Raw genomic sequence first — 20,643 nt, 5'->3', positions numbered from 1 at the left:
TTTTAAGGCTTTTTTCCCCTAGGAGTAAACTTTCACTAATTAAAATGTTCTCTAAACCCTCTTTATTAAAGGGGGGGACGGGGGGAGAGGGTGCCTGGCACACAGCACACGGCTCACAGGATCTCAGCTCCCTAACCAGGGATCAAACCCAGGCCCTCAGCTGTTAAAGCATGGAGTCCTGACCACTGGACCACTGGCAAAGTCTCTGTAAACCTTCCTTTTGAAAGGATCTGCTATACTTATCCTCTGGTCACCTGCCTTTAAATTACTACATTTCAAATAAAATGAAATTCTTAGGAATCGTAATGCTTTCAACTGGTGATAATAAGGAAGAAACCTATGGTTAAATATCCCAGAAATTTATTTAATGTTTGCTTGATACATTTTATATAGAAAGGTTGGAACTATTCGCTTTGGGTGCCTCTGGTAAATCTCATGGAGGCACTAAACTACAAAGGGGTGCCAATCTGGAGATATCAGAAATGGAAATCATAAGCCCAATTTATGTCTCGTCTTGAAGATCTGTCTCTAGTGAAATCAGGCCACTCCCTTAAAAAATGCTCAAGGTTTTGGAGCTACTGTGTGTAACAGCTAACATTTAGGAGGGCATTTCATGTTTTGGTCTGTTGGAACATTTAAATACTTAGAAATAAAAAATATTCAGCTTTGAAGTTTTCAATACTGGAAAACTTTTAAGTCTAGGGTTTACAGCCAGGAAGGCTGCTTTGTGTTCCTTAAACTGGACTCTGTTTCCCACAAAGTTAATCTTCAGCTTTGGCTTCCATTTCTTCTGCATCATCATCTCCATCCACTTCTGCATTTTCTCTCTCAAGCCTCTCCAGCTGCCTTGCAAGTTCGGTCTCATCTGTATCTGTGACCACTTTGGGCTGTGGAAGCAAAGGCACAATTTCAATGTGAATGTAGTTAAACACACACAACTTCAGTTTCAATACTATTACTGCCTGGTATTTTAACTCTTATTCTGAGCACTGAAATACTACCAATAAATCCCATGAGATAATAAAACTGAAAATATATATTGGCTGTATAGTGGCTATATCTTTCAAACACACAAAAAGATGACCTGTAAAAATCCATCTTCTGGCTTCAAAATTTCTTCCACAGAAGAAATTTATTTTGAAAATTATATATGAAAATTCGGTTTTGTTCTTGTTGAGACGAGGAAAACATAGGACGCTATTGTAGTTCCTCATCTGAAATCAAACTTCAAGCATTCTAAATTCTGACAATAATCAATCCTTTCTTTTTTCAGTTATTTTCATTGTCTTTATTTTTTTCATTTTGGGGGATCAGTGATCACAGTCTTGAATAACCACCCCATGATAGTTCTTATTTACTTTTAAAAACCCTTTTAGGAACTCGAGTCAATGACTATTTTATACTTAAGACTTAGAAGACTTGTAGTTTTAAACATACCTCATGTTTTGTAAGTCACCGATCAGATATTTTAGAAGACAAACCAGTTACATGACTGAAACTTCTTAAAAACTTTAATAACAAGGCAAAAAATCCCAGTATTGACCTCACCTCCATTTGAACATTGAAGACTCCCCTCTTTTCCTCAATTTTTTCTTTTATAACAGCCATAGCTTGATTGAGGACAGAGAGGCCTTCTGTTCTCTCCAGGGTGGTTGTAGTCATTACATACCGAGGAGGAGCTATTAGATTAATCTAAGGAAGACAAAAACTCAATTATGAATGTACCTGTAGACCACATAACAATTAGGATGTTTGAGAATCATTTTGCTAATCTGCTGCTTTAAATACAAACCATCCCAAAATTTACTCCCAGTTCCAAAGCACAGCAATTTGGGGTAGTTTGTTAATGTAGCAGAAGCTAACTGAAGCTAACTGATACTATGATGTAACACAGTAGCAGAAGTAGTCTACTACTACTACCAAATATGAATTATGACTTCTGGATCTTTGGTGGTTAAGCTAACTATAGGCATCACTGGCACAATGGATAATCTGTCTCTAAACCAAACAAAAAAGATTCCTATTTGGTTCTAAACTAAACCGATAGAAGAAATTCTTCTAAGAGATTCTGATTAATAGCCATCCAGTTAATTTTATTGCTAATGAAAGAGTCAGGCCAAACCTCCTGAAAGCTGTATGTGAATATAAGAGAATATATTGTCCTTTTCAAGATTCTATGAGCATAATGGGCACTGTGACTACTTACTGTAAAGGCAGTCTGGCTGGTTCTTTGGCACTAACTACCGATAGGAATCTCTATCCATAGTGGCAGTAGCAGGAGCTACAACAAAAGCCTACACCTAATTTTAAACATTCCCTAGAAGTATCATCAAGAGCCACTTTTAATAACACTTGATATGAAATATGATCATTAAAAAAATCTGGATTTAAATTTGGATTAAGTGGATATTTCAGTAGGGAGGGAGAAAACAGACCACTCACTTTGATGGGCATGGTTTCTGTAGAACAATTCAAGCCCGCTCTCAGAGCTTCTTTTACGGCATCGATGCCTTCATAACCATAACAAGCCACTTCAATATCTAAAATTACAGAAATTCAAAAGCTTATTCCAAAATAGGCAAAAAAAATTTAAGTTTAAAAAGAAACCAGAGATATGACAAATACACTAGTATTCAAATACTTATGAAAGCTTTCATCACCCTTTCAATTAGAAATCAACTCCAGCTATTAACTTTCATATTTAAAAATATCTGAACATGCAGGGACATCATATCTTCTCATCAACATCAAGCCCCTGAATAATCAAACTATAAAAAACAGACAAATCTAAAAAAAAAAAAAAAAAAAAAAAAGACAAATCTAACAAACATCTTGAATTTGGGCTATAGTTGGGTTGAAATCATAATTCCAACCCCTCTGTGCTTCAGTTCCTTATTTGTGAAATGGTTAGGAGGAGTGTGATGAAATCTGAATGAAATAACCACCGGGGCTTCCCTGGTGACTCTGGTCAAGGATCTGCCTGCCAATGCAGGAGACGGGTTCAATCCCAGATCCAGGATGCCAAGGAGCAACTAGACTGATGCGCCACAACAACTGGGCCCATGCTCAGGAGCTGCAACTGCTGAAGCCCAAGCATCCTAGAGCCTTTGCTCTACAACAGGAGAAGCCACCACAATGAGAAGTCTGGACACTGCAACTAGAGAAAAGCCTGCACAGCTGCAGAGACCCAGCAAACCCCCACAAATAAATTATAAAAAACCAAAGTAACATAACTACAAATTGTCTAGAATAGTTTAAAACTGCATACTCTGACCCAGCAATTCTACTTTTAAGAATTTGCCTTATAGAACACCTGCATAAATGGGTAAGTCTATGTGTATAAAGGTGTTAAAATGCAGTGTTTTTTGTAATACAATTAGCTAACCCTTATCAATACAGTCTTGAACTGCATGGTCTCCTTAACATGTTGATTTTTTTCAAAAGTAAACACTACAATACTACATGAACCATGGTAGTTGAATCTTGGATGCAGAGTCACAGACACACAGGACTGACGAGATTATATATGAATTTTCGAGTGCGCAGAGGGTGGGGAACCCTCTTATACATTGTTTAAGGGTCATCTACAGTAAAAAAAGACTGGCCCAACCTGAACATTCATCAAGAGGAGACTGGCTGATATCAAGGTTTATTATTCTATGCAATATTACCTAACATTCAAAATGAGAATGATCTTCCAAGTTCTACATGGAAGGGCAGCCATGGTATACCAAATGGAAATAGCTAGTTGAAGAAAATGGTGCACACTATGATCCCATTCTTATGAAAACATAAAAACTTCTATCTGAACATAAATAGCTTACATTCCTATACAGCATAGGTATAGAAAAAAATGCTGAAAGAATAGATCCCAAATTATCAGTTAATCCAGAGGCATGGGAGGATATTACTGTACTGTCAGAATTTTAAAGCACGCACTAAAACAAAATAATCACTCCACCTCAAAAAAGGGCCAACTTAAGGTTAGGTGAGCTCATTTACTTGTGTCAATATATATGCATTTTACGATAACTCAGTAGAAGCAAAAATTACTTAATTTCTTTAGCTTTTCTTGCTGTGAAAAACAAACATTTACAAAAAGGCAGATGTTGATATAGCAACATATTCTTTGGTGAGGCTCATTATTTAATAGCTTTTCTGGTACATGCAAAATATTTTAAACAGCATTTAAAAAATCATTTACCTGCTCGAATTTTGACAGCCTGTGGGGTCAAACGCCTATTAATATTGTTAATGAGTACTTCCCGTTCATCTTCATTCAAATCTAAGCTATCCAAAATAGATGGATCTCTGAAAGAAAACACACACAACAAAATGTCAAGGTTACTTTACTGATAATTAGGACACCAAATGTAATATAACAGAATAATGTTTAGCGTTTAGTGTCAGAAGTTAAGAGTTCAAATCTTAGCTTCACAATTTAACAGCTTTGTGCTTGGGGGCCTTTCTAGATCTCAGTTTCCAAATTTGTAAAATAAGAATAAAAACAGTGGATCTCACTGGACTGCAGAATTAAATGAGATAATGCAAGTGAAGTGCTTAGGCCTGTAGGACAAAGAAAACACCCAAATGATCATTATTAAAGGAAAATTTTAGAGATCTGACTAAAGCAAGCAATTTAATGTCTCCTATACAGGCATACCTTGAAGATATTGTGGGTTCGGTTCTAGACCACAATAAAGCACGTTTAGCAATAAAGTGAGTCACACGTTTGGTTTCTCAGTGCATATAAAAGTTACGCCTATGCCATACTGTTGTTTTCTGTTAAAAATACTTCATTCCTAAAAAATGGTAACCATTATCTAAGTCTTCAGGGAGATGTAATCTTCTTGCAAGAGTAACATCGAGGGATCACAGATTACAACAAAATAATGAAAAAGTTTGAAATATTGCAAGAATTCTCAAAATGTGGCACAGAGACATGAAGTGAGCAAAGGCTGTTAGAAAACTGGCACCAACAGACTTCCTTGATGCAAGGTTGCCACAAACCTTCCATCTGTAAAAAATGCAGCACTTGCAAAGTGCAATAAAATGAATTCTGCTTATATATCTCACATCTCACTATAATTAAGCATATCCATGTAATTAGCAGTCCTTGCTTCAAGGAACTCAAAAAGAACAAAAACATGGAAAAAATTAAAACAAAACAAAACAAAAATAGAAGTGCATCTTTGCACTTCTGGGGTGAGGTGAGGAAGGTATCACTGGGGTCAGAAAGGGCTTCAAGAGTGAAGTGGCATTTCATCTGACCCTTGTAAGTGCCACAAACAGGGACTTGTTCACTGGCATGCTTGTTGAACAAATTAACAAATGGAAAAAAAGAAACAATGACTAAAAGAATGATAGGATTTTAACAAGACTGTTTTAAGAAAATTCTGATATACTGATACTAAAAGACAAGCCAACAGAAAAAAAAAAAAAGAAAATGAGATGAACATGTTTCACAGAAGACAAATGATCAATTAACATAAGAAAAGTGGTCAACTTCCACCAACAACCAGAAAAACGCAAATCCAAACAAGACACTATTGGACTCAATCTGTTTGGCAAAAAGAAAAGAAAAATCTGAGATATATATCAAATGTTGATGAAGAGAAATAGAAACACTCATATGCTAAAACACTCATATGTTAAAAGGATTATAAACTATAGAACCAATCTGGAGAAACTTTAACAAAACTAAGTAAATTTAAAGGTGCATATAATTAGTCCCATGACTACACAATTCTATTCTGAGGTGTCTATCTTAGAAATTTCCAAATGTGTATACAGAGACATGTACATGGATATTCACATAGCACTATCTGAAAAACGGGCGGCGGAGGGGGGGATTACCTAAACCTTTTTTAACAGAGGAACACACACACACAAAAAGGGCATATTCTCATAAGTAAATACTATATAGAAATTAATATGAAGTAGGCATACATGTATCAATTTGGAGAAATTGATAGATTACTGAAATTTACAGTAACAGCATTACAAGTAAAAATGTAAAGTACTGAAAACCCATCACAATGATAAAATAAATTTTGTTTGTTCAATAAAATATTTTAAAACATAAAAAAGATTCTGTATGTACTTTTCATAATCTATTCACACATTTACATGTATCAATACAGTAAATGATAATGACACACACATAATTTCAGAACAGTGGTTACCATTGTTGGGTGACCAAAATGGCTTTGGAGGCAAAAAATATTGTTTCCAACTATCTCAGAAATTTTAGCTAAAAGGAACAACAACAACAAAAAAATGAAGCACATGTGGCATCGAATTATCATGAGTTAAATCTGGACAGTTGCAACATGGCTGATGAAGCAAGAGAAGAACTTTAACGGTAATAAATGAAGATTAATTCACTAGGATGAATGTTAATTTGTTAAGAATGTTAATGCAGAGCAGTAATGGAGAAGGTGCAGGAGGCAGAAGCTGTAAGCAGGGCCAATGATGACAGCAAACTGAGGTAAGAGATGTACTGACTGAGGAGCTCAAGACTAAAGTCAGGGAGGATAGAAATATAAAGCAGTGCTTGATGCTCCAAGAGCATAAACTCTGGACAGACCAGAGTCTGTGTTTGTGTTTGAATCCTGGCTTGTGTTTGAATCCTGGCTCTACCATTTGGTAGCTGTGTGAACTTGGACAATTTAATCTCTGCCTCAATTTCCTCATCTATAAGATAGGAATAATAGCACTTATACCATAGGTGGTTGTGAGAATTACATATATGTTTGCTGTCATAATTATTACTCTTCTCACCTTTCCCACAATTTGACATAAAAAAATTAAGTCACATGAGGGGAGGGGGTAAGGTGGAAGGGATCTGAAGCCTCAGGTGAGTAGGCATGATGGAGGATCTAACAGTTCAAAGTCCATTCTGAGGCTGAGGCCATTCTGAGGGCTGAGGAGACTAATCTCCCTTGGAAGGACAAGGGCTGGCAAGTAACGAGGCTGTGGTGAGGCTGCTTGTGAAGCATTAACATCTAGAAGGAGTGGGAGGTGCAGAAGTAGAGACAGTAAGTACAGAGAACTTAAGAAGTCTGGCTGTTAAAAGGAGAGGACATTGTGCTTCCTACAGGAAGTAGAGGGCAGGTTGAAAAGTTTGTTTTTTAGTATAAATGGGAAAAATCTGAGCATATTTTTATGCTGATATAGCAAACCCAATAAAGAAAAAGGCTGAAGACTCAAGGGAGGGAATAACAGATGGAGATGATATTCCTCAGGAATAGCTGGGCACAGGTGGTAAGATTAGTTTGAGAGCAGGAATGACCCGAATTCCAGTGTGACAGGAGCACAGAAGGTAATGACAGGTGGGACAGAGATAAGCTGGATGAGATAGTGGAAGGAAACGGAGGTGATCCTATGCAATGGCTTCTTTTCAGGCAGTGAGCACAGCAGGTGAGAGTGAGGTAAGAGGGATAGAGTGGGTATCTGGGGAAGTGTGGAAAAGTTTTGAAACAGCCAATCTAAGAATGGGAGGAAGAAGTGATCAGGAGCAAAGAGGGTGTGGGGCAGCAGTTAAGGCCCAACTGAGGTTGGAGACCATGAATATGCAGTGGCACCAACCTGTAAGACTGTGGTTTTTCCTAGCAGCACCCAGCAGTCTATAAGTGCAGAGAAGGCAGGAACATCGCTCCAAGGCTGGATGTAACAGAAGGAAAAACAGGGCAAAGCTCATGATACTGGCAAGAAAGTTGTTGAAATGATGGACCATGGTGTGTCTGTGCTGAATAAGAAAGAGAAGGCAGGAAAGGGTGAAAAGACAGGGAGGAAAGAAAGGGTCTGGAATCAGAGCTTGATATAAGAATTAAGACGACAGAGTAGGACAGTGTGGCAGCTGGAAGGACAGGAGGCCGTGGTAAAAGAACAGAATGTGTGAATTAAAGATTTTGGAGGAGCAAATCCTGGTGACAGTAACACCCAGGGTGAGGTCATATGGAAAACTGGCTAATATGGCGTGGGCTGAAGGTCTAAGCAGCTGAGGTAAAGAAAATAAGAGATTACAGTTTAAATGAAATGTCTATGCTGGCCCTGAAGTCACCGAGGACAATCACAAAACTTGGAGAGGAAAAGATTTAAGGCAATGGTGTCAGAGTTTTAAAGAACTACCCAACTATGGAACACCAAATCATACAGGCTCAGCTTTAGAGGACTGGCCCGTATCACAGGCCTTTTATACTAAAATATTTTTATCTAAATTTGACAAGGACTTACTACATGGATGTTGTGTTACTAAATGTCAGGCTCTCAACCTGTGTGCTAGGCCCAGCAGCTGTAATACTGAGGGAAAAGCAGAGTTAAGGAGGAGTTCTTACGAGACTGCGTGCTTAAATGCATCATAGGCACCATATCCGGGTCTCTTGTACTTGTCATCGAAGACCCAGGCAGTCCTCTGGAACAGGCTTTCCAGTTGCTCATCCTTGGTGTATTCTAAGACTTCAGCAACATGACGAAGAATGCTATAAACCTAGAAAAATAATGAAGAGCACAACAATTCAAAGATAAGAGATCTATATGTTTTTTAAAAAAGAAATTTTTACATTTCAGAAGACAGCATATAAAAACAAACCTTTGGTTACTTTGATTAGACTAACTCCTTAACAACAAAAGATTACCAAATGAAAACATTTTTCCCCCATTATTATTTACTTTTCCATAACAATAAACTCAAGTGGGTGAACACACACAAACAGCATAGCATTTATAGCCTAAGATCCAGAGCAAGTCAATTCTGGGCCAAACCAACCTCTCTGAATGTGTTTCCTCATCTAGAAAACGGAGATACCAGTAACTCTCCTTTTTATTGTAGAGAGTTCTTTTATGGATCAAATGTAAGACATTAGGACTACTATTCCACAAGAGATGCAGGCTCGATCCCTGGATTGGGAAGATCCTCTGGATGTGGAAATGGCAACCTGCTCCAGGATTCTTGCCTGGAAAATTCCATGGACAGAGGAGCCTGGTGGGCTGCAGTCCATGGGGTTGTAAACAGTCAAAAACAACTTAACAAAAACATACACATACACACACATATACATACACTCACACCCCCAACAACACCAACATGACAGCACAGAACCAGGATGGAGATTTTAGTATTTCTTTTGCTCTGTTATCATTTAACAATTATCCTTCAATCCTACCCATCTCCTACTCACTGCTGCTAATTTTTCTAATCTCCGGAAAATAAAAGGGCCCAAAGAAAACAAAGTGTATTAAGAAAGAAGATTTCATCTTAATTACACACAAAAACTGACCAAGGGAAGGTAATATCATTGGTTATTTCATTCTAACATCGAATCATCCCAATAAGATCTACTCATGTACTCATTTTACAGCATTTTACAATAGCCTAGGGGAACAAAACAAAATAGAAATTTCCTAGAGACGTGCTTCTCAAATTTGGACTTGGTGGAACTTGAAAGATTTGGGTAATGGTCTCACGGCTTTTGTAATTTTACTCTTTTACCAGGGTTAAGCAAGATTTTAAAAATCTTCTCTTTATTTACAGTTTTCTTGTCAATTTACCTTGAAGATAAAAACACACAGGGCAGAAGAGAACAAAAGACACAAAAGAAGGATAAAGAAAAGAGAAGCAATGGAAACTCCCAATAAGAACTGAAGATCTAGGGAACAAAGGAAAATCTAAATAGGACAAAGAACAGAAAAATACAGCAGGATGACAATGAAGAAATGACAGTTCTTGCTTTATTAGTGCTTACTGTGGATAAGTAGCTAATTAGAGTAAAAAAAAAAAAAAAAAAAAGGTGTGTGAAGGGTGAACACCCACACCAAGTAACAGGCCCCTTGCCTTGTTTTCAAACAAAATTCAAACACATTTTACAAACTTTATTTTTTTTTTTAGCACACAAAAGCTGGTTGTCTCTGTGATCCTTACCCCAGAAGAGTTGAAAGTCAAAAGTTACATGTTATGACAGCCAAATCAGCTGAAATCACTCATAGTTAATTTAACATAAAAGAGCTTAAAAACACTAATGGTCTGATACTGATCTGAGAACATTAGACTTCAGTGCTTTAAGGTAGTAACATCATGAGACAATGGATGTCTCACTGAAATCACACTCTTTCGAAATGAAGTCTTCAAATTATTTTCCTATGTAACACAGAACTGAAAACGGAAATACAGATCCAGAAAATCTAGGTTTTTGTTTCTGCCGGCAATATGCCATGTAGATTATTTACTAAACAGATTGAACAGTGGACTAATTTGACTAAAAAATTAACTTACAGTTTTGGATTTGGTAAATTTATCTTCACATTTGATTGCTTCCTCTGGTGAAACTCTTCTTTTTGACAAATCAATATATCCTGTATGAGAAAAACGTGAAAACATTATTTCTGTCCAGGTATCAACAAATCACTGTGACAATTTTCACAACTATATTGCTGGGTTGGCATACCTACACTTATTCCCTACTTTAAATTTTATCAACAAAAAACTGCATAACAAGTACAGATATTATGTACAAGTATCATGTTTTAAAGTAAATTTTTGTCATCATGTAATGTTACCTTGGCAGAGGGAACTAATAACTTCAAATTATCCAAATGAGAGCTAAAACCATGTCTATGAAGCATCAGGGGATCAACTGTATCCTGTTTTCTGTATTCTTGATGTTCTGACATCTGTGGTCTGTCTGACTCGGAAAGAGACTCTGCTGCCCAGCACTAGCCAAGGGCTCAATGGGAGCTTTTCACATGCAAACCAACCAGCCCAGAGCCCATGTCCCCAGCCATCTCATCAAAGTTCCACACACCAGGCCAACACTCCCTCATGCCCTGAACCGAAGTAGGGCCAGATACCAGACAACCAGAGGCAGTCCCCATGCACCAGGCACTGCCCATACTATTCAGATGAGCCAACTGTAAACTGTTTACAACGACCTGCCTTGCCTTTCTCATGGAAACCTCAATAAAGGTCTGGCCTAAGGTTTCTCCTTGCTCTTCCTGCCTCCTGATCAAAACTGTTGCTTCCTCACGTGGCTTTGCACAGCATGCTGGGTCCCCATTTCCTGGGAAACTTTAGTAATAAAAATCTTCTTTCAATGGCATGGCCACTTCATGTCACCAGTCACCTTCATAAATGACAGTCCCATGGGCACAAAATGAGACAAGAAGTTAAATGTATTTTAAAGAATTAAGAGAGGGCCCCCCGGTATTCACTGGAATGCTATTTACAACAGCCAGGACATAAAAGCAACATAAATGTCCAACAATGGAGGAATGCATAAAGATGTGGTACACACACACAATGGAGTATTACTCACAGCTATCAGGGGATAAGATGGGGAGATAAATTGGAAGGCCAGGATTGACATATACACTACTACATATAACTTTACTCAAAGCTCTATAATGGCTTATATGGGAAAAGAATCTAAAAAAGATTGGATCCATTTATAACTAATTCACTCTGCTGTACACCTGAAACTGACGCAACATTGTAAATCAACTATACCCCAATAAAAAATTAAAAAAAAAAAAAGAATTAAAGAGAAAATGGTCTTTCACCTTTACCCATATTAGGTTGGTGCAAAAGTAACTGCAGTTTTGCACTGTCAAAATTTGCTGGAATACATTCTTAAATGTGGCTGTTATACATTATTTTAATGTGCATTTATTGCTTTATGTTTTTTGCTAATGAATTATTACTTGCTATTTATTTCATATGTATTTATGTATTTTAGACTATGGAAATAGTCTATGGAAATGATGTTAGACGAAAAACAAATCTGAGTGATTTTCTTATTCAAGTTCAAAATGGGTCATAAAGCAGAAGACAAGCTGCAACATTAACAACGCATTTGGCCCAGAAACTGCTAACCAACGTACAGTGCAGTGGTGGTTCAAGAAGTTTTGCAAAGGAGACGAGAGCCTTGAAGATGAGGAGTGTAGTGGCTGGCCATCAGAAGTTGACAACAACGGAGAGTATCATGGAAGCTGATCCTCTTAAAATTACACGAGAAGTTGCTGAAGAACTCACTGTCGACCATTCTACGTTATTTGGCATTTGAAGCAAATTGGAAAGGTGAAAAAGCTCAGTAAGTGGGTACCTCAAGAACTCACCACAAATCAAAAAAATAATCGTTTTGAAGTGTCATCTTCTCTTATTCTATGCAATTACAATGAACCATTTCTCAATTGGATTGTGATGTTGGGCAAAAAGTAGATTTTGTACAACCACCAGCGACAACCAGCTCAGTGGTTGGACTGAGAAGCTCCAAAGCACTTCTTAAAAGTCAAACTTGCAACAAAAGTCATCGTCACTGTCTGGTGGTCTGCTGCCAGTTTGATCCCCTACAGCTTTCTGAATCCCAGTAATGTAATGTAACCATTACATCTGAAAAGTATGCTCAGCAAATCTATGAGATGCACCGAAAACTGCAACCCTGCAGCTGGCATTGGTCAACAGAAAGGGCCCAATTCTTCTCTGCAACAATGCCCGACTGCACATTTGCACAACCAAAGCTTCCGAAGTTGAATGAATTAGGCTACAAAGTTTTGCCTTATCTGTCATATTCACCAGACCTTTTGCAACTGTCTACCCGTTCTTCAAGACAACTTTTTGTAGTCGACAACCAGCAGGAAGCAGAAAATGCTTCCCAAGAGTTCATCAAATCCTGAAGCATGGATTTTTTTGCTACAGGAACCAACCAACTTATTTCTCTTTTGCAAAAATGTATTGATTGTAATGGTTCCTATTTTGCTTATTAAAGATGTGTTTGAGCCTAGTTATAATGATTTAAAATTCAGGGTCCAAAACCATGCTTTTGCATCAGCCTAATATCTTTCAGCCTAAATAACTTCCTTTACCATCTCTTATAATGCACTTCTGTCTTGTAAGAAATTCCCCTAGTTTCTATTTATCTGATAATGTCTTCATTTGACTTTTATTGCTGAATATTTTCTTTAGAAACAGAATTCTGGTTTGATAGTTTTCTTTCAGTGTTTTACAGACGTCATTCAATGCTCTGACCTTCATTATTTCCAATAAAAGAATGCCACTGTAATTTGTATTACTGTTCCCCTGTAAATAACATCATTTTCCTTGGCTATTTTGAAGATTTTGTTTTTCAATAGTTTGATATTCCTAGACGTGGTCTTAGTATTTATCCTGCTTCAGGTTGGCTGAGCTTCTCTAATTTGTAAACATTTTTTCTCCCAGCAAATATGGGACACTTCTGGCCATGGTTTCTTTAAATGTATTTTCTGCTTTTTCTTTCTCTTCTCTTTTTTTGGAATAAAGCTTTTGATTGTTAATAGGTTGCTCTTTTTTTCCTCTCAGTTCTTCAGACTGGTTCTTTTTAAATGAACTACCTTTGAATTTCAAGAAGCCTTCTGTCATCTTTTATTTGATGCTAGCTTATGCATTGAATTTTTTAAGATACTAAAAAAATTTCATTTCTAGAAATTGTATTTAGTTCTTTATGTGAGTTTCTAATTTCTCCACTAAGATTTCTGTTTACTCACTACAAGTACATTTTCCAGATATCCTCGAGTAGTTAAAACATATTATTTAAAATGCTTATCTGCCAATTCCAACATCAGGGTCATCTCTAGGTCAGTCTCCACTGATTATCTTTTTAAATGGGTCATATTTTCCTGTTCATTCAAATATTTAGCAATTCTGAATTGTATTCTGGACATTAGAAAAGATACGTGGCAGAGGCTCTGAATTCCTTTAGGTTCCTCTTAAAGATACTGATTTTTTTTTTTGGTGCACTCTGCATGGCTTGTGGGGGATGAGTTCCCCAAACAGGGACTGAACCCCACCTCTGGCAGCAAAGGTACAGAGTCTTAACCACTGTACTACTGCCAGGGAACTCCCAAGGATACTCAATTTGTTTTAGCAGTTAACTTGTCTGAATTCAAAACTATACAGAGCTGTCTCTCCAGATGGAAAGCAAACAAAATTTGTCTAGATTTTTATCCTGTTGGGCTGCTTGCAGTCTAAGCTCTACAAGTAGTTTCAAGAGTCAGCTATAGATTTGAGCAGAATTTTTATATATAAACTTAGGGTCTCTCTGTGTCTCTTTCTCTAATCCCAATCACTACTTTCCAACTGTTGTGGCTGTCCAGAATTCTTATCTCTGGCTCTCAAGCCATTAAGACTGTGGATTTTCCTTTAGAATCTTCACTGCCCTGCTTGGAAGTGTCTATAATATGGCACTCAGTCAAAAGGCTGTAAAACTTATCCAGTGCAGTCCTGTCTTCCAAGTGTTAACTTTCCTTCGGTTTCAGCCTGCTTTTGGTTGCTCCCATTGTCTTTGGATAAAACTTACCACCCATTTAGATGCTTGCTTAGGGTTGACAGCAGTTATGTTGAATGGCTTATCCAACAGGACTTAAACTTCTAGTATTAGAAATGGATCCCCTCTATAGGATCTTCTGCACTTTGCTTTTTTTCTTATCTTATCCTGGAGATCTTTTCATATCAGAATATTCAGATTTCATTCTGTAGAAAATTGCTTTGCCTGGCTGTGTCATGACTTATTTAACCACAATTTAGATTATTGTTTCATGTTTTTAATATACACTGTACAAACAATGTTGTTATGAAAATACATTTTTACATCTATCTACTGTACTTACACAAGTATACCCTTTCACTTTTTCTGACTGCAGTTGAAAATGTATTTGATTCCTTTTTGTGTATCTATTTCATATAATAGGAAAGCGATATAAGCGAAGACACCAGCTGAGGTCCTACTAGGGCACCTTAATTTTGTGATTAAGCACAAAATTAAAAGGAATAATCTCAGTCTTCAAGTAGTTTAATAAATGGGGGCTATGGAGAGTGCTACAAGTAAGTCATATCAAAGCATTTAGAATAATCAATGTGCTAACGGCAACACCTCTTAAGAGGTAATACAAGTTGTCTCCAAAGTTTATTATCTAAGATTATAATAAAAAGTCAGTTATGTATAAAATCATTCATTTGCAAAAGTATCAATTAACTAGATGGCTGAGGAGATTCAGAAAGACAAGTTCAGTCAGGGTGACTGACTATAGTCTTTTAAGCAAGATGGTAACTACGTGACTGAAACGAACACCTGACAAATTAGAGCAAGACGACTGAAACCAATGATCTTAACTATGTTAACTGAAGACAAAACCTACTCATTGGTATCGTACAATACATTTAGAAACAATGTGTTCACAAAGGTGAAGATTTACATGGGGTCCAAAGAAGGGGTACCCAATGAGTCACGACTCAATGTGCACACTGCACACTCGTGCGCACACACACACACACACACACACACACACTCTGAGTAAGTAACACAGTAAATAAACGAATACCTATTCACCTCTGCCTGAAAGACCCCAAAGGACCACAGGATCTGGGGGTCACAGGCATTCTGATTACCAGAGAGAGTCTTCAGTTCTAGATGTGTTTTTAAAGATAAAATATTCCTAAAATTCATTTACTTTTACAAAAGCTAGTCCTGGATGAACTAATTAAACCACTACTAACTTAAAAGGTTTTGTTTAGATGGTTAATTGGCATCCTTCTCTAACAACTTTGTATGTAAAAGAGTTTAAGTACAAAAAGAGGCGTTTAGTTTTTTCACTGCAGTAGGCAATGAACAAAAAATATATTTTAAAGTAAGTTTAACTCAGAAAAATTCCAGATATAAATTATTAAACATAAAATATTTATTCATTATTACACTTATATTTAATAAGTAAATGTAAATGATTAAAATAAAAATTAAATATTCTTCTCATTTACCTTTTTCTTTGTCCACTCTGATAACAACCACACATTCATTCCTGCCAATTCGGATGAGTTTGTTTATAGAACGGATACGCCTTCTCGACAACTCACTCAGAAGAATCATGCCTTCGATGTTGTTGTATTCCAGCAAGCTGACATAAGCGCCCATTTCAGCAATGGACCTTACATTCACCATCACTACATCTTCCACCTCAGGAAATTTGTGTTGATAAAATCTACAACTTAGACCCGGCATTCTGCAATTTAAACAAAAGAATGAAGTCAGTGTTCAGTTAGGGTCAACATAAAAAATATCAATTTTTCACATCTTGCTACTGGAAGAAGTTTTTAGTCTTCTCATCTCTTTAAACTCCTTAAATGGTGCTAGAAAACAGATGAATATTAGGGAACCAAGCCTGAATTTTTATTTTGCTCCACATTTTCCTAAGACTTGCATGTTTCTCTACCATTAGTTTCAAAGGAATCATAAAAAATAATGATCATTTATAAAGAATAAAATATTATTTTAATACTTAATAACAAATGATAGAAAGCATCACTACTATAAACCTACCAGCAAAATTAAAGCTACTCTTCCTCCAAGTCAGCTAAAACTGGATTATCACCCACTATATAAAGAGAAGAGTTTTCCAACAAATTAAATCTTAACCCTAACCATATAGCAAATGATATACTCTTATCATTTGTTGTTGTTGTTCAGTCTCCAAGTCATGTCTGACTCTGCAGCCCCATGAAATGCAGCATACCAGGCTTCCCTGTCCTTCACCATCTCCTGGAGTTTGCTCAAACTCATGTCCATTGAGTCGGAGATGCCACCCAACAAGCTCATCCTCTGCTGTTGACTGACACACAACTCTATCATTTATTTTAGGCAAAATTATAGTATCACATGTCACAACAAAAACTAAAATTAATCACAAAAGATACTAAACTTAACTAAAACGTATCCTTCTGATTTTTTTTCCTCTTAAGAATGAATTTAATTCATAACTACCATAATTTTTAGCTTCCACTTTTCCCATTACTTCCAAATAATCTTCTCTCTTGTTGAATAGGTATACTCAACCCTGAAAATCCTTTAGTAGATATCCCCACTACTATAAAGTTCAAGTTTCTCTTAACCTCCACACATTAAATACATTTAGAACTATTCCTTTTGATCCACCCAACCTACTTTAAACACCACTCCTTTTATGACCCACAAGCCTAAAATCATTCCATGAACAGAAATATACTTTTAAAAGGAAGCTCTCAAATTAATCTGTTGGTAATTTTCATGTTTTTTTGATAACCTTAACTAATTTACTATTGTTAAAGCTCAGAATAGAGGCAATAAGAAGATCCAAGTCCTATGAAAAATTTGTGAAAATTTACATACTAACTTACTGCCTGTCTCAAAGATGAAACACCTACATCCAGCTCATAAAACACCAGAGTTCTGCTGCAGGGCAGTTAGAGAACTGATAACTACACCCACATGTATCTTCCTAGTGGCTTACCCACTGACTTATACATTTTTCAGCTACCTACAGGGTCCTATATAATCTGGCCACTGCCTATCTTCCTGAAGTACCACTTTCCTCATAGTCCCCATTTTATAGATGAAAAATATGAAGCATGGGTTAAGCATCTTGTTCCGTCATATACTGTTAACAAGTGAGTTGGAACCTGTAACGTTTGAATCCATAGTTTGTGTCTTATTCATTAGGCTTTATTTTCTCTCAACGTTATTGATAAACATATGACAGTTAGAAATAGCTTAAAAAGCACCATCAGTGTATACATTCAGTGCTAGAACGTAGTAATTTTAGTATTAATATCGTGCTTCCCTGGTGGCTCAGATGGTAAAGAATCTGCCTGCAATGCAGGAGAACCAGGTTTGATCCATGGATCGGGATTATCCCCTGGAGAAGGGAATGGCAACCCATTCTAGTATTCTTGCCTGGAAAATTCCATGGACAGAGGACACATAAAACTTTTTATTATTAACCTATCCTGTTTAATAAAAAATAAAGCTGCATACAACAGTGGTAGAGAAATATTTCTCTTTGAAGCATGACAAAATAGGGATTTAGCAAATAAAGGGAAGTAGACATACAATGGCCAGAATTACCCACCAAGAAAGAGCTGAGCTGGCCGATTCATTTTTAAACAGGGCCTTTTTTTCTGTTCTCAAATATCTGTATGTAAAACACTAAAACTTGAGAGCTAAAAACATTTCATACTGGGTATAAAAATAAACATTATGGAAATGTGTGAAACATTTTAAGAGATTTAACAAGTGCTAACCACTTTTACTCACCAAGTTTCTTCAAACAGCAAAGCGGATAATTTTGGAGAAGCAAGATGCAATTTGATTGTAAAAGAACACAGGCAATAGTGTAAAAGAATCCTGAAGAGTGATATGGATGCCACTGCTTCAGAAGGTGCAAATCTCTTTGTAAAAGATAATGTAAAAAAGGAATAATGCTGATAGTATGTCATTCACAGTGAAAGACAGTACATAAGTACAAAAAAAATAATCTACAACTTTGCTCTCCTACTTACTAACTGTGGCTTAGGAATACTAATGTATTCCCATTAACTGTAGCTTCTAACGTGTGCCATGTACTTCACAGGTTTGTGGAGGACATCAAATGAAATAATATACACGTGCAAAGAGTTGGAAAGTGTAATGTGCTATACAAATATAAGATATTAAAAGGCAAAGGAAATATTTCTATTTTGTAACTTAATTCATTAAACAATTATTTTTATTATTAAAATAAAGTACTAAATGATTTCCTCAAAGACAAATGCTTACTAAGTACAACAGGAGCTAAAACCAGGTCATGTGACACTAAATCCAGAGTTTAACCCACAAAGCCTCAATATGTCAGAGTACTACAATACAGTATGTGTTCTCCAGTAAAGAATCTTTCAAAATGCAACAACTGAGCTCCAAGCTAATTTCAAATACTCTGCACCGTCGGTAATTCTGCCTGGTCAAATGGTAGGCAGGAGTTTTTAAATCACTGCGTGCTCCAGTCGTCATCATGGATACAGGAAGTCCACACTCCCTTCCAAAGCAAAGCATGATGTGATAGAGGCAACTCTTGTGGTAATCCTAATTCGGCTCTAACACTTATCAGTTATGCTCTATGAATGCTCAATTTCAGTACAGAAGTGCTAAACAAATAAAGCTTTTCAATTATTTCGCTGTAGTTGAAATAGGAAGCACCAATCTCTAAAACTGCGCATCTTCTTGAGATCTTTTAAGAACCAGAAACTCTCAGTTGGCATCCGATGCACTAAGAACAGGCAGTAAAGCTCTATGTAATTCCAAACTGCTCAAAGACACGGAGTTATAAGATTTTTTTTCCCCCCTTGAGTAACAACTTCAATCGGAAGAAAAAAAACCAAGACTTTTTTGCTACACTTTTCCCCCAAGAAACAATGTTTCTTGTTTACTGAAAATTAAAGTAGACTAAGTCTGGGGTAGTTAACAAAAGGCACCTAAAATTTCCATATCTTGTGTTTTTCAGTTCTGCTTAACCGGAAAACCACAGCGCTTAATTCTACAAGTCTGTTCTCAACCGTGCTGAAAATACGGCAAAATGATACGAAGAATGATAAACTCTTCAGTAGTATCTTTTACTTTCGTCCTAAGGACTGACTCATTCTACAAAAACGCACAACTCCAGCGACAGGGTAACAAGAGCTTCGATTTTTTAATATTAGTGCTCAGGTTAACCAACTATTCTCGGATCTTTTCTTAACCCAACTCTTGTCAAAATCGTGGCCCAATCCACAGGTTCCTTAAAGTGTCCTGTCCGGTCACCATTGAGAGGTAGTATTTGCCGGGGCGGAAGAAGAGGGGCCGGGGGGGGGAAGGATGAAATTCTCAGGCCTAGAGACAGCAAAGTGCTCAGCGTCCTGGGGCGGGGTGTCACGGCGTTCTCCCCAGGCCGCCCCACCTCAAGACACCCCCACTATCAGCATATTGACGAGGCCGTCCCATCACTTGGGCCACTTGCCTTCACGAGATTCCTCCGTCCGTACCATGACACCTCTGCTACACGGGGAGGCCGACACGCAGCCGGCGAGTGGCGGCAGTCGTGTCCAGACACTTCCCGCGCGAGGACGGGAAAAGGAGGGGGTGTTAGCTCCGGGGCCTACCCTCTACCGACCACCCACGTCCCTAGACACAATCAAAGTGAATTCCTGGAGAAACCGATCAGAGAGACTAGTCACCTGAGGTATGTGTGTGAAGCCCACACCAGGGTCCCACGCCACGCTCTTCAGTCGGAGAGATCAGACTCGACCTGCCCTCAGTAGTCGCCGACTCTCCTCAGCGTGCGCTTCGCTTACCCACACCGCGCATGCGGAACCACTCACAGCACGCAAGCGCCAACGGGAGAGAGGCCCCTCTTCGTCACTGACCATAGAGTCCAGGTCCTCCGAGGACAAAGAATGTGGACCTTAGGAGGACCTGAAAAGTACGTTTTCTCGTTATCTTTAGCTTTCGCTAAGTAATCGTCAAGGCGTAGGTAAAAGGGAAGACTGATTCCTTGTCCCTAAAGCATAAATCCTCGCTGGAACCTTCAGTCAATCAGGAGGTGGCGCTGTGACCAAAGATGAAAACTGGAGAAAGAGAAGGAGTGTACTCTTACCTGTTCTTTCTCTTGGCGCATGCAGAACCGACCGCAGCAGCTTGGGAGGTGGAAGGGGAGGGGCTAGAAGGCGAACCGGAAATGAGGGAGCGATTCCGGGGTGCGCGCGCCTCAACATCCGGGCATCGCCTTCTTGTTGTCCTCGCCCTCCCCGTACCCCGGCCCTCACCCGTACCGACAGGAAGCGGAAGTGAAGACTGCAGA

At 37.8% G+C, this 20,643-nt stretch overlaps 1 protein-coding gene across 2 annotated transcripts; it reads right to left on the bottom strand.

Annotated features, from left to right (window-relative positions):
- Positions 1–39: 39 nt before the first annotated feature.
- Positions 40–20,568, bottom strand: EIF2S1 (eukaryotic translation initiation factor 2 subunit alpha). Of its 2 annotated transcripts, none has more exons than XM_065940098.1 (8): positions 20,440–20,568; positions 15,782–16,023; positions 10,274–10,353; positions 8,340–8,491; positions 4,205–4,311; positions 2,443–2,540; positions 1,549–1,692; positions 40–887 (listed from the first exon to the last, which is right to left on the bottom strand). In XM_065940098.1, the coding sequence occupies exons 2-8, from the start codon at positions 16,020–16,022 to the stop codon at positions 762–764; spliced, it is 948 nt and encodes a 315-aa protein (XP_065796170.1). In that variant the 5' UTR covers position 16,023; positions 20,440–20,568; the 3' UTR covers positions 40–761. The 2 variants fall into 2 exon arrangements, with proteins under 2 accessions (XP_065796170.1, XP_065796169.1); XM_065940097.1 differs by lacking the exon at positions 20,440–20,568 and adding an exon at positions 20,021–20,165.
- Positions 20,569–20,643: the final 75 nt, after the last annotated feature.

The sequence above is a fragment of the Muntiacus reevesi genome, chromosome 7 (genome assembly GCF_963930625.1).
Source record: "Muntiacus reevesi chromosome 7, mMunRee1.1, whole genome shotgun sequence".
Lineage (NCBI taxonomy): Eukaryota > Metazoa > Chordata > Mammalia > Artiodactyla > Cervidae > Muntiacus > Muntiacus reevesi.
Note: the sequence above shows the minus strand (reverse complement) of the source record. Positions and strands in the feature narration are given on the sequence as shown.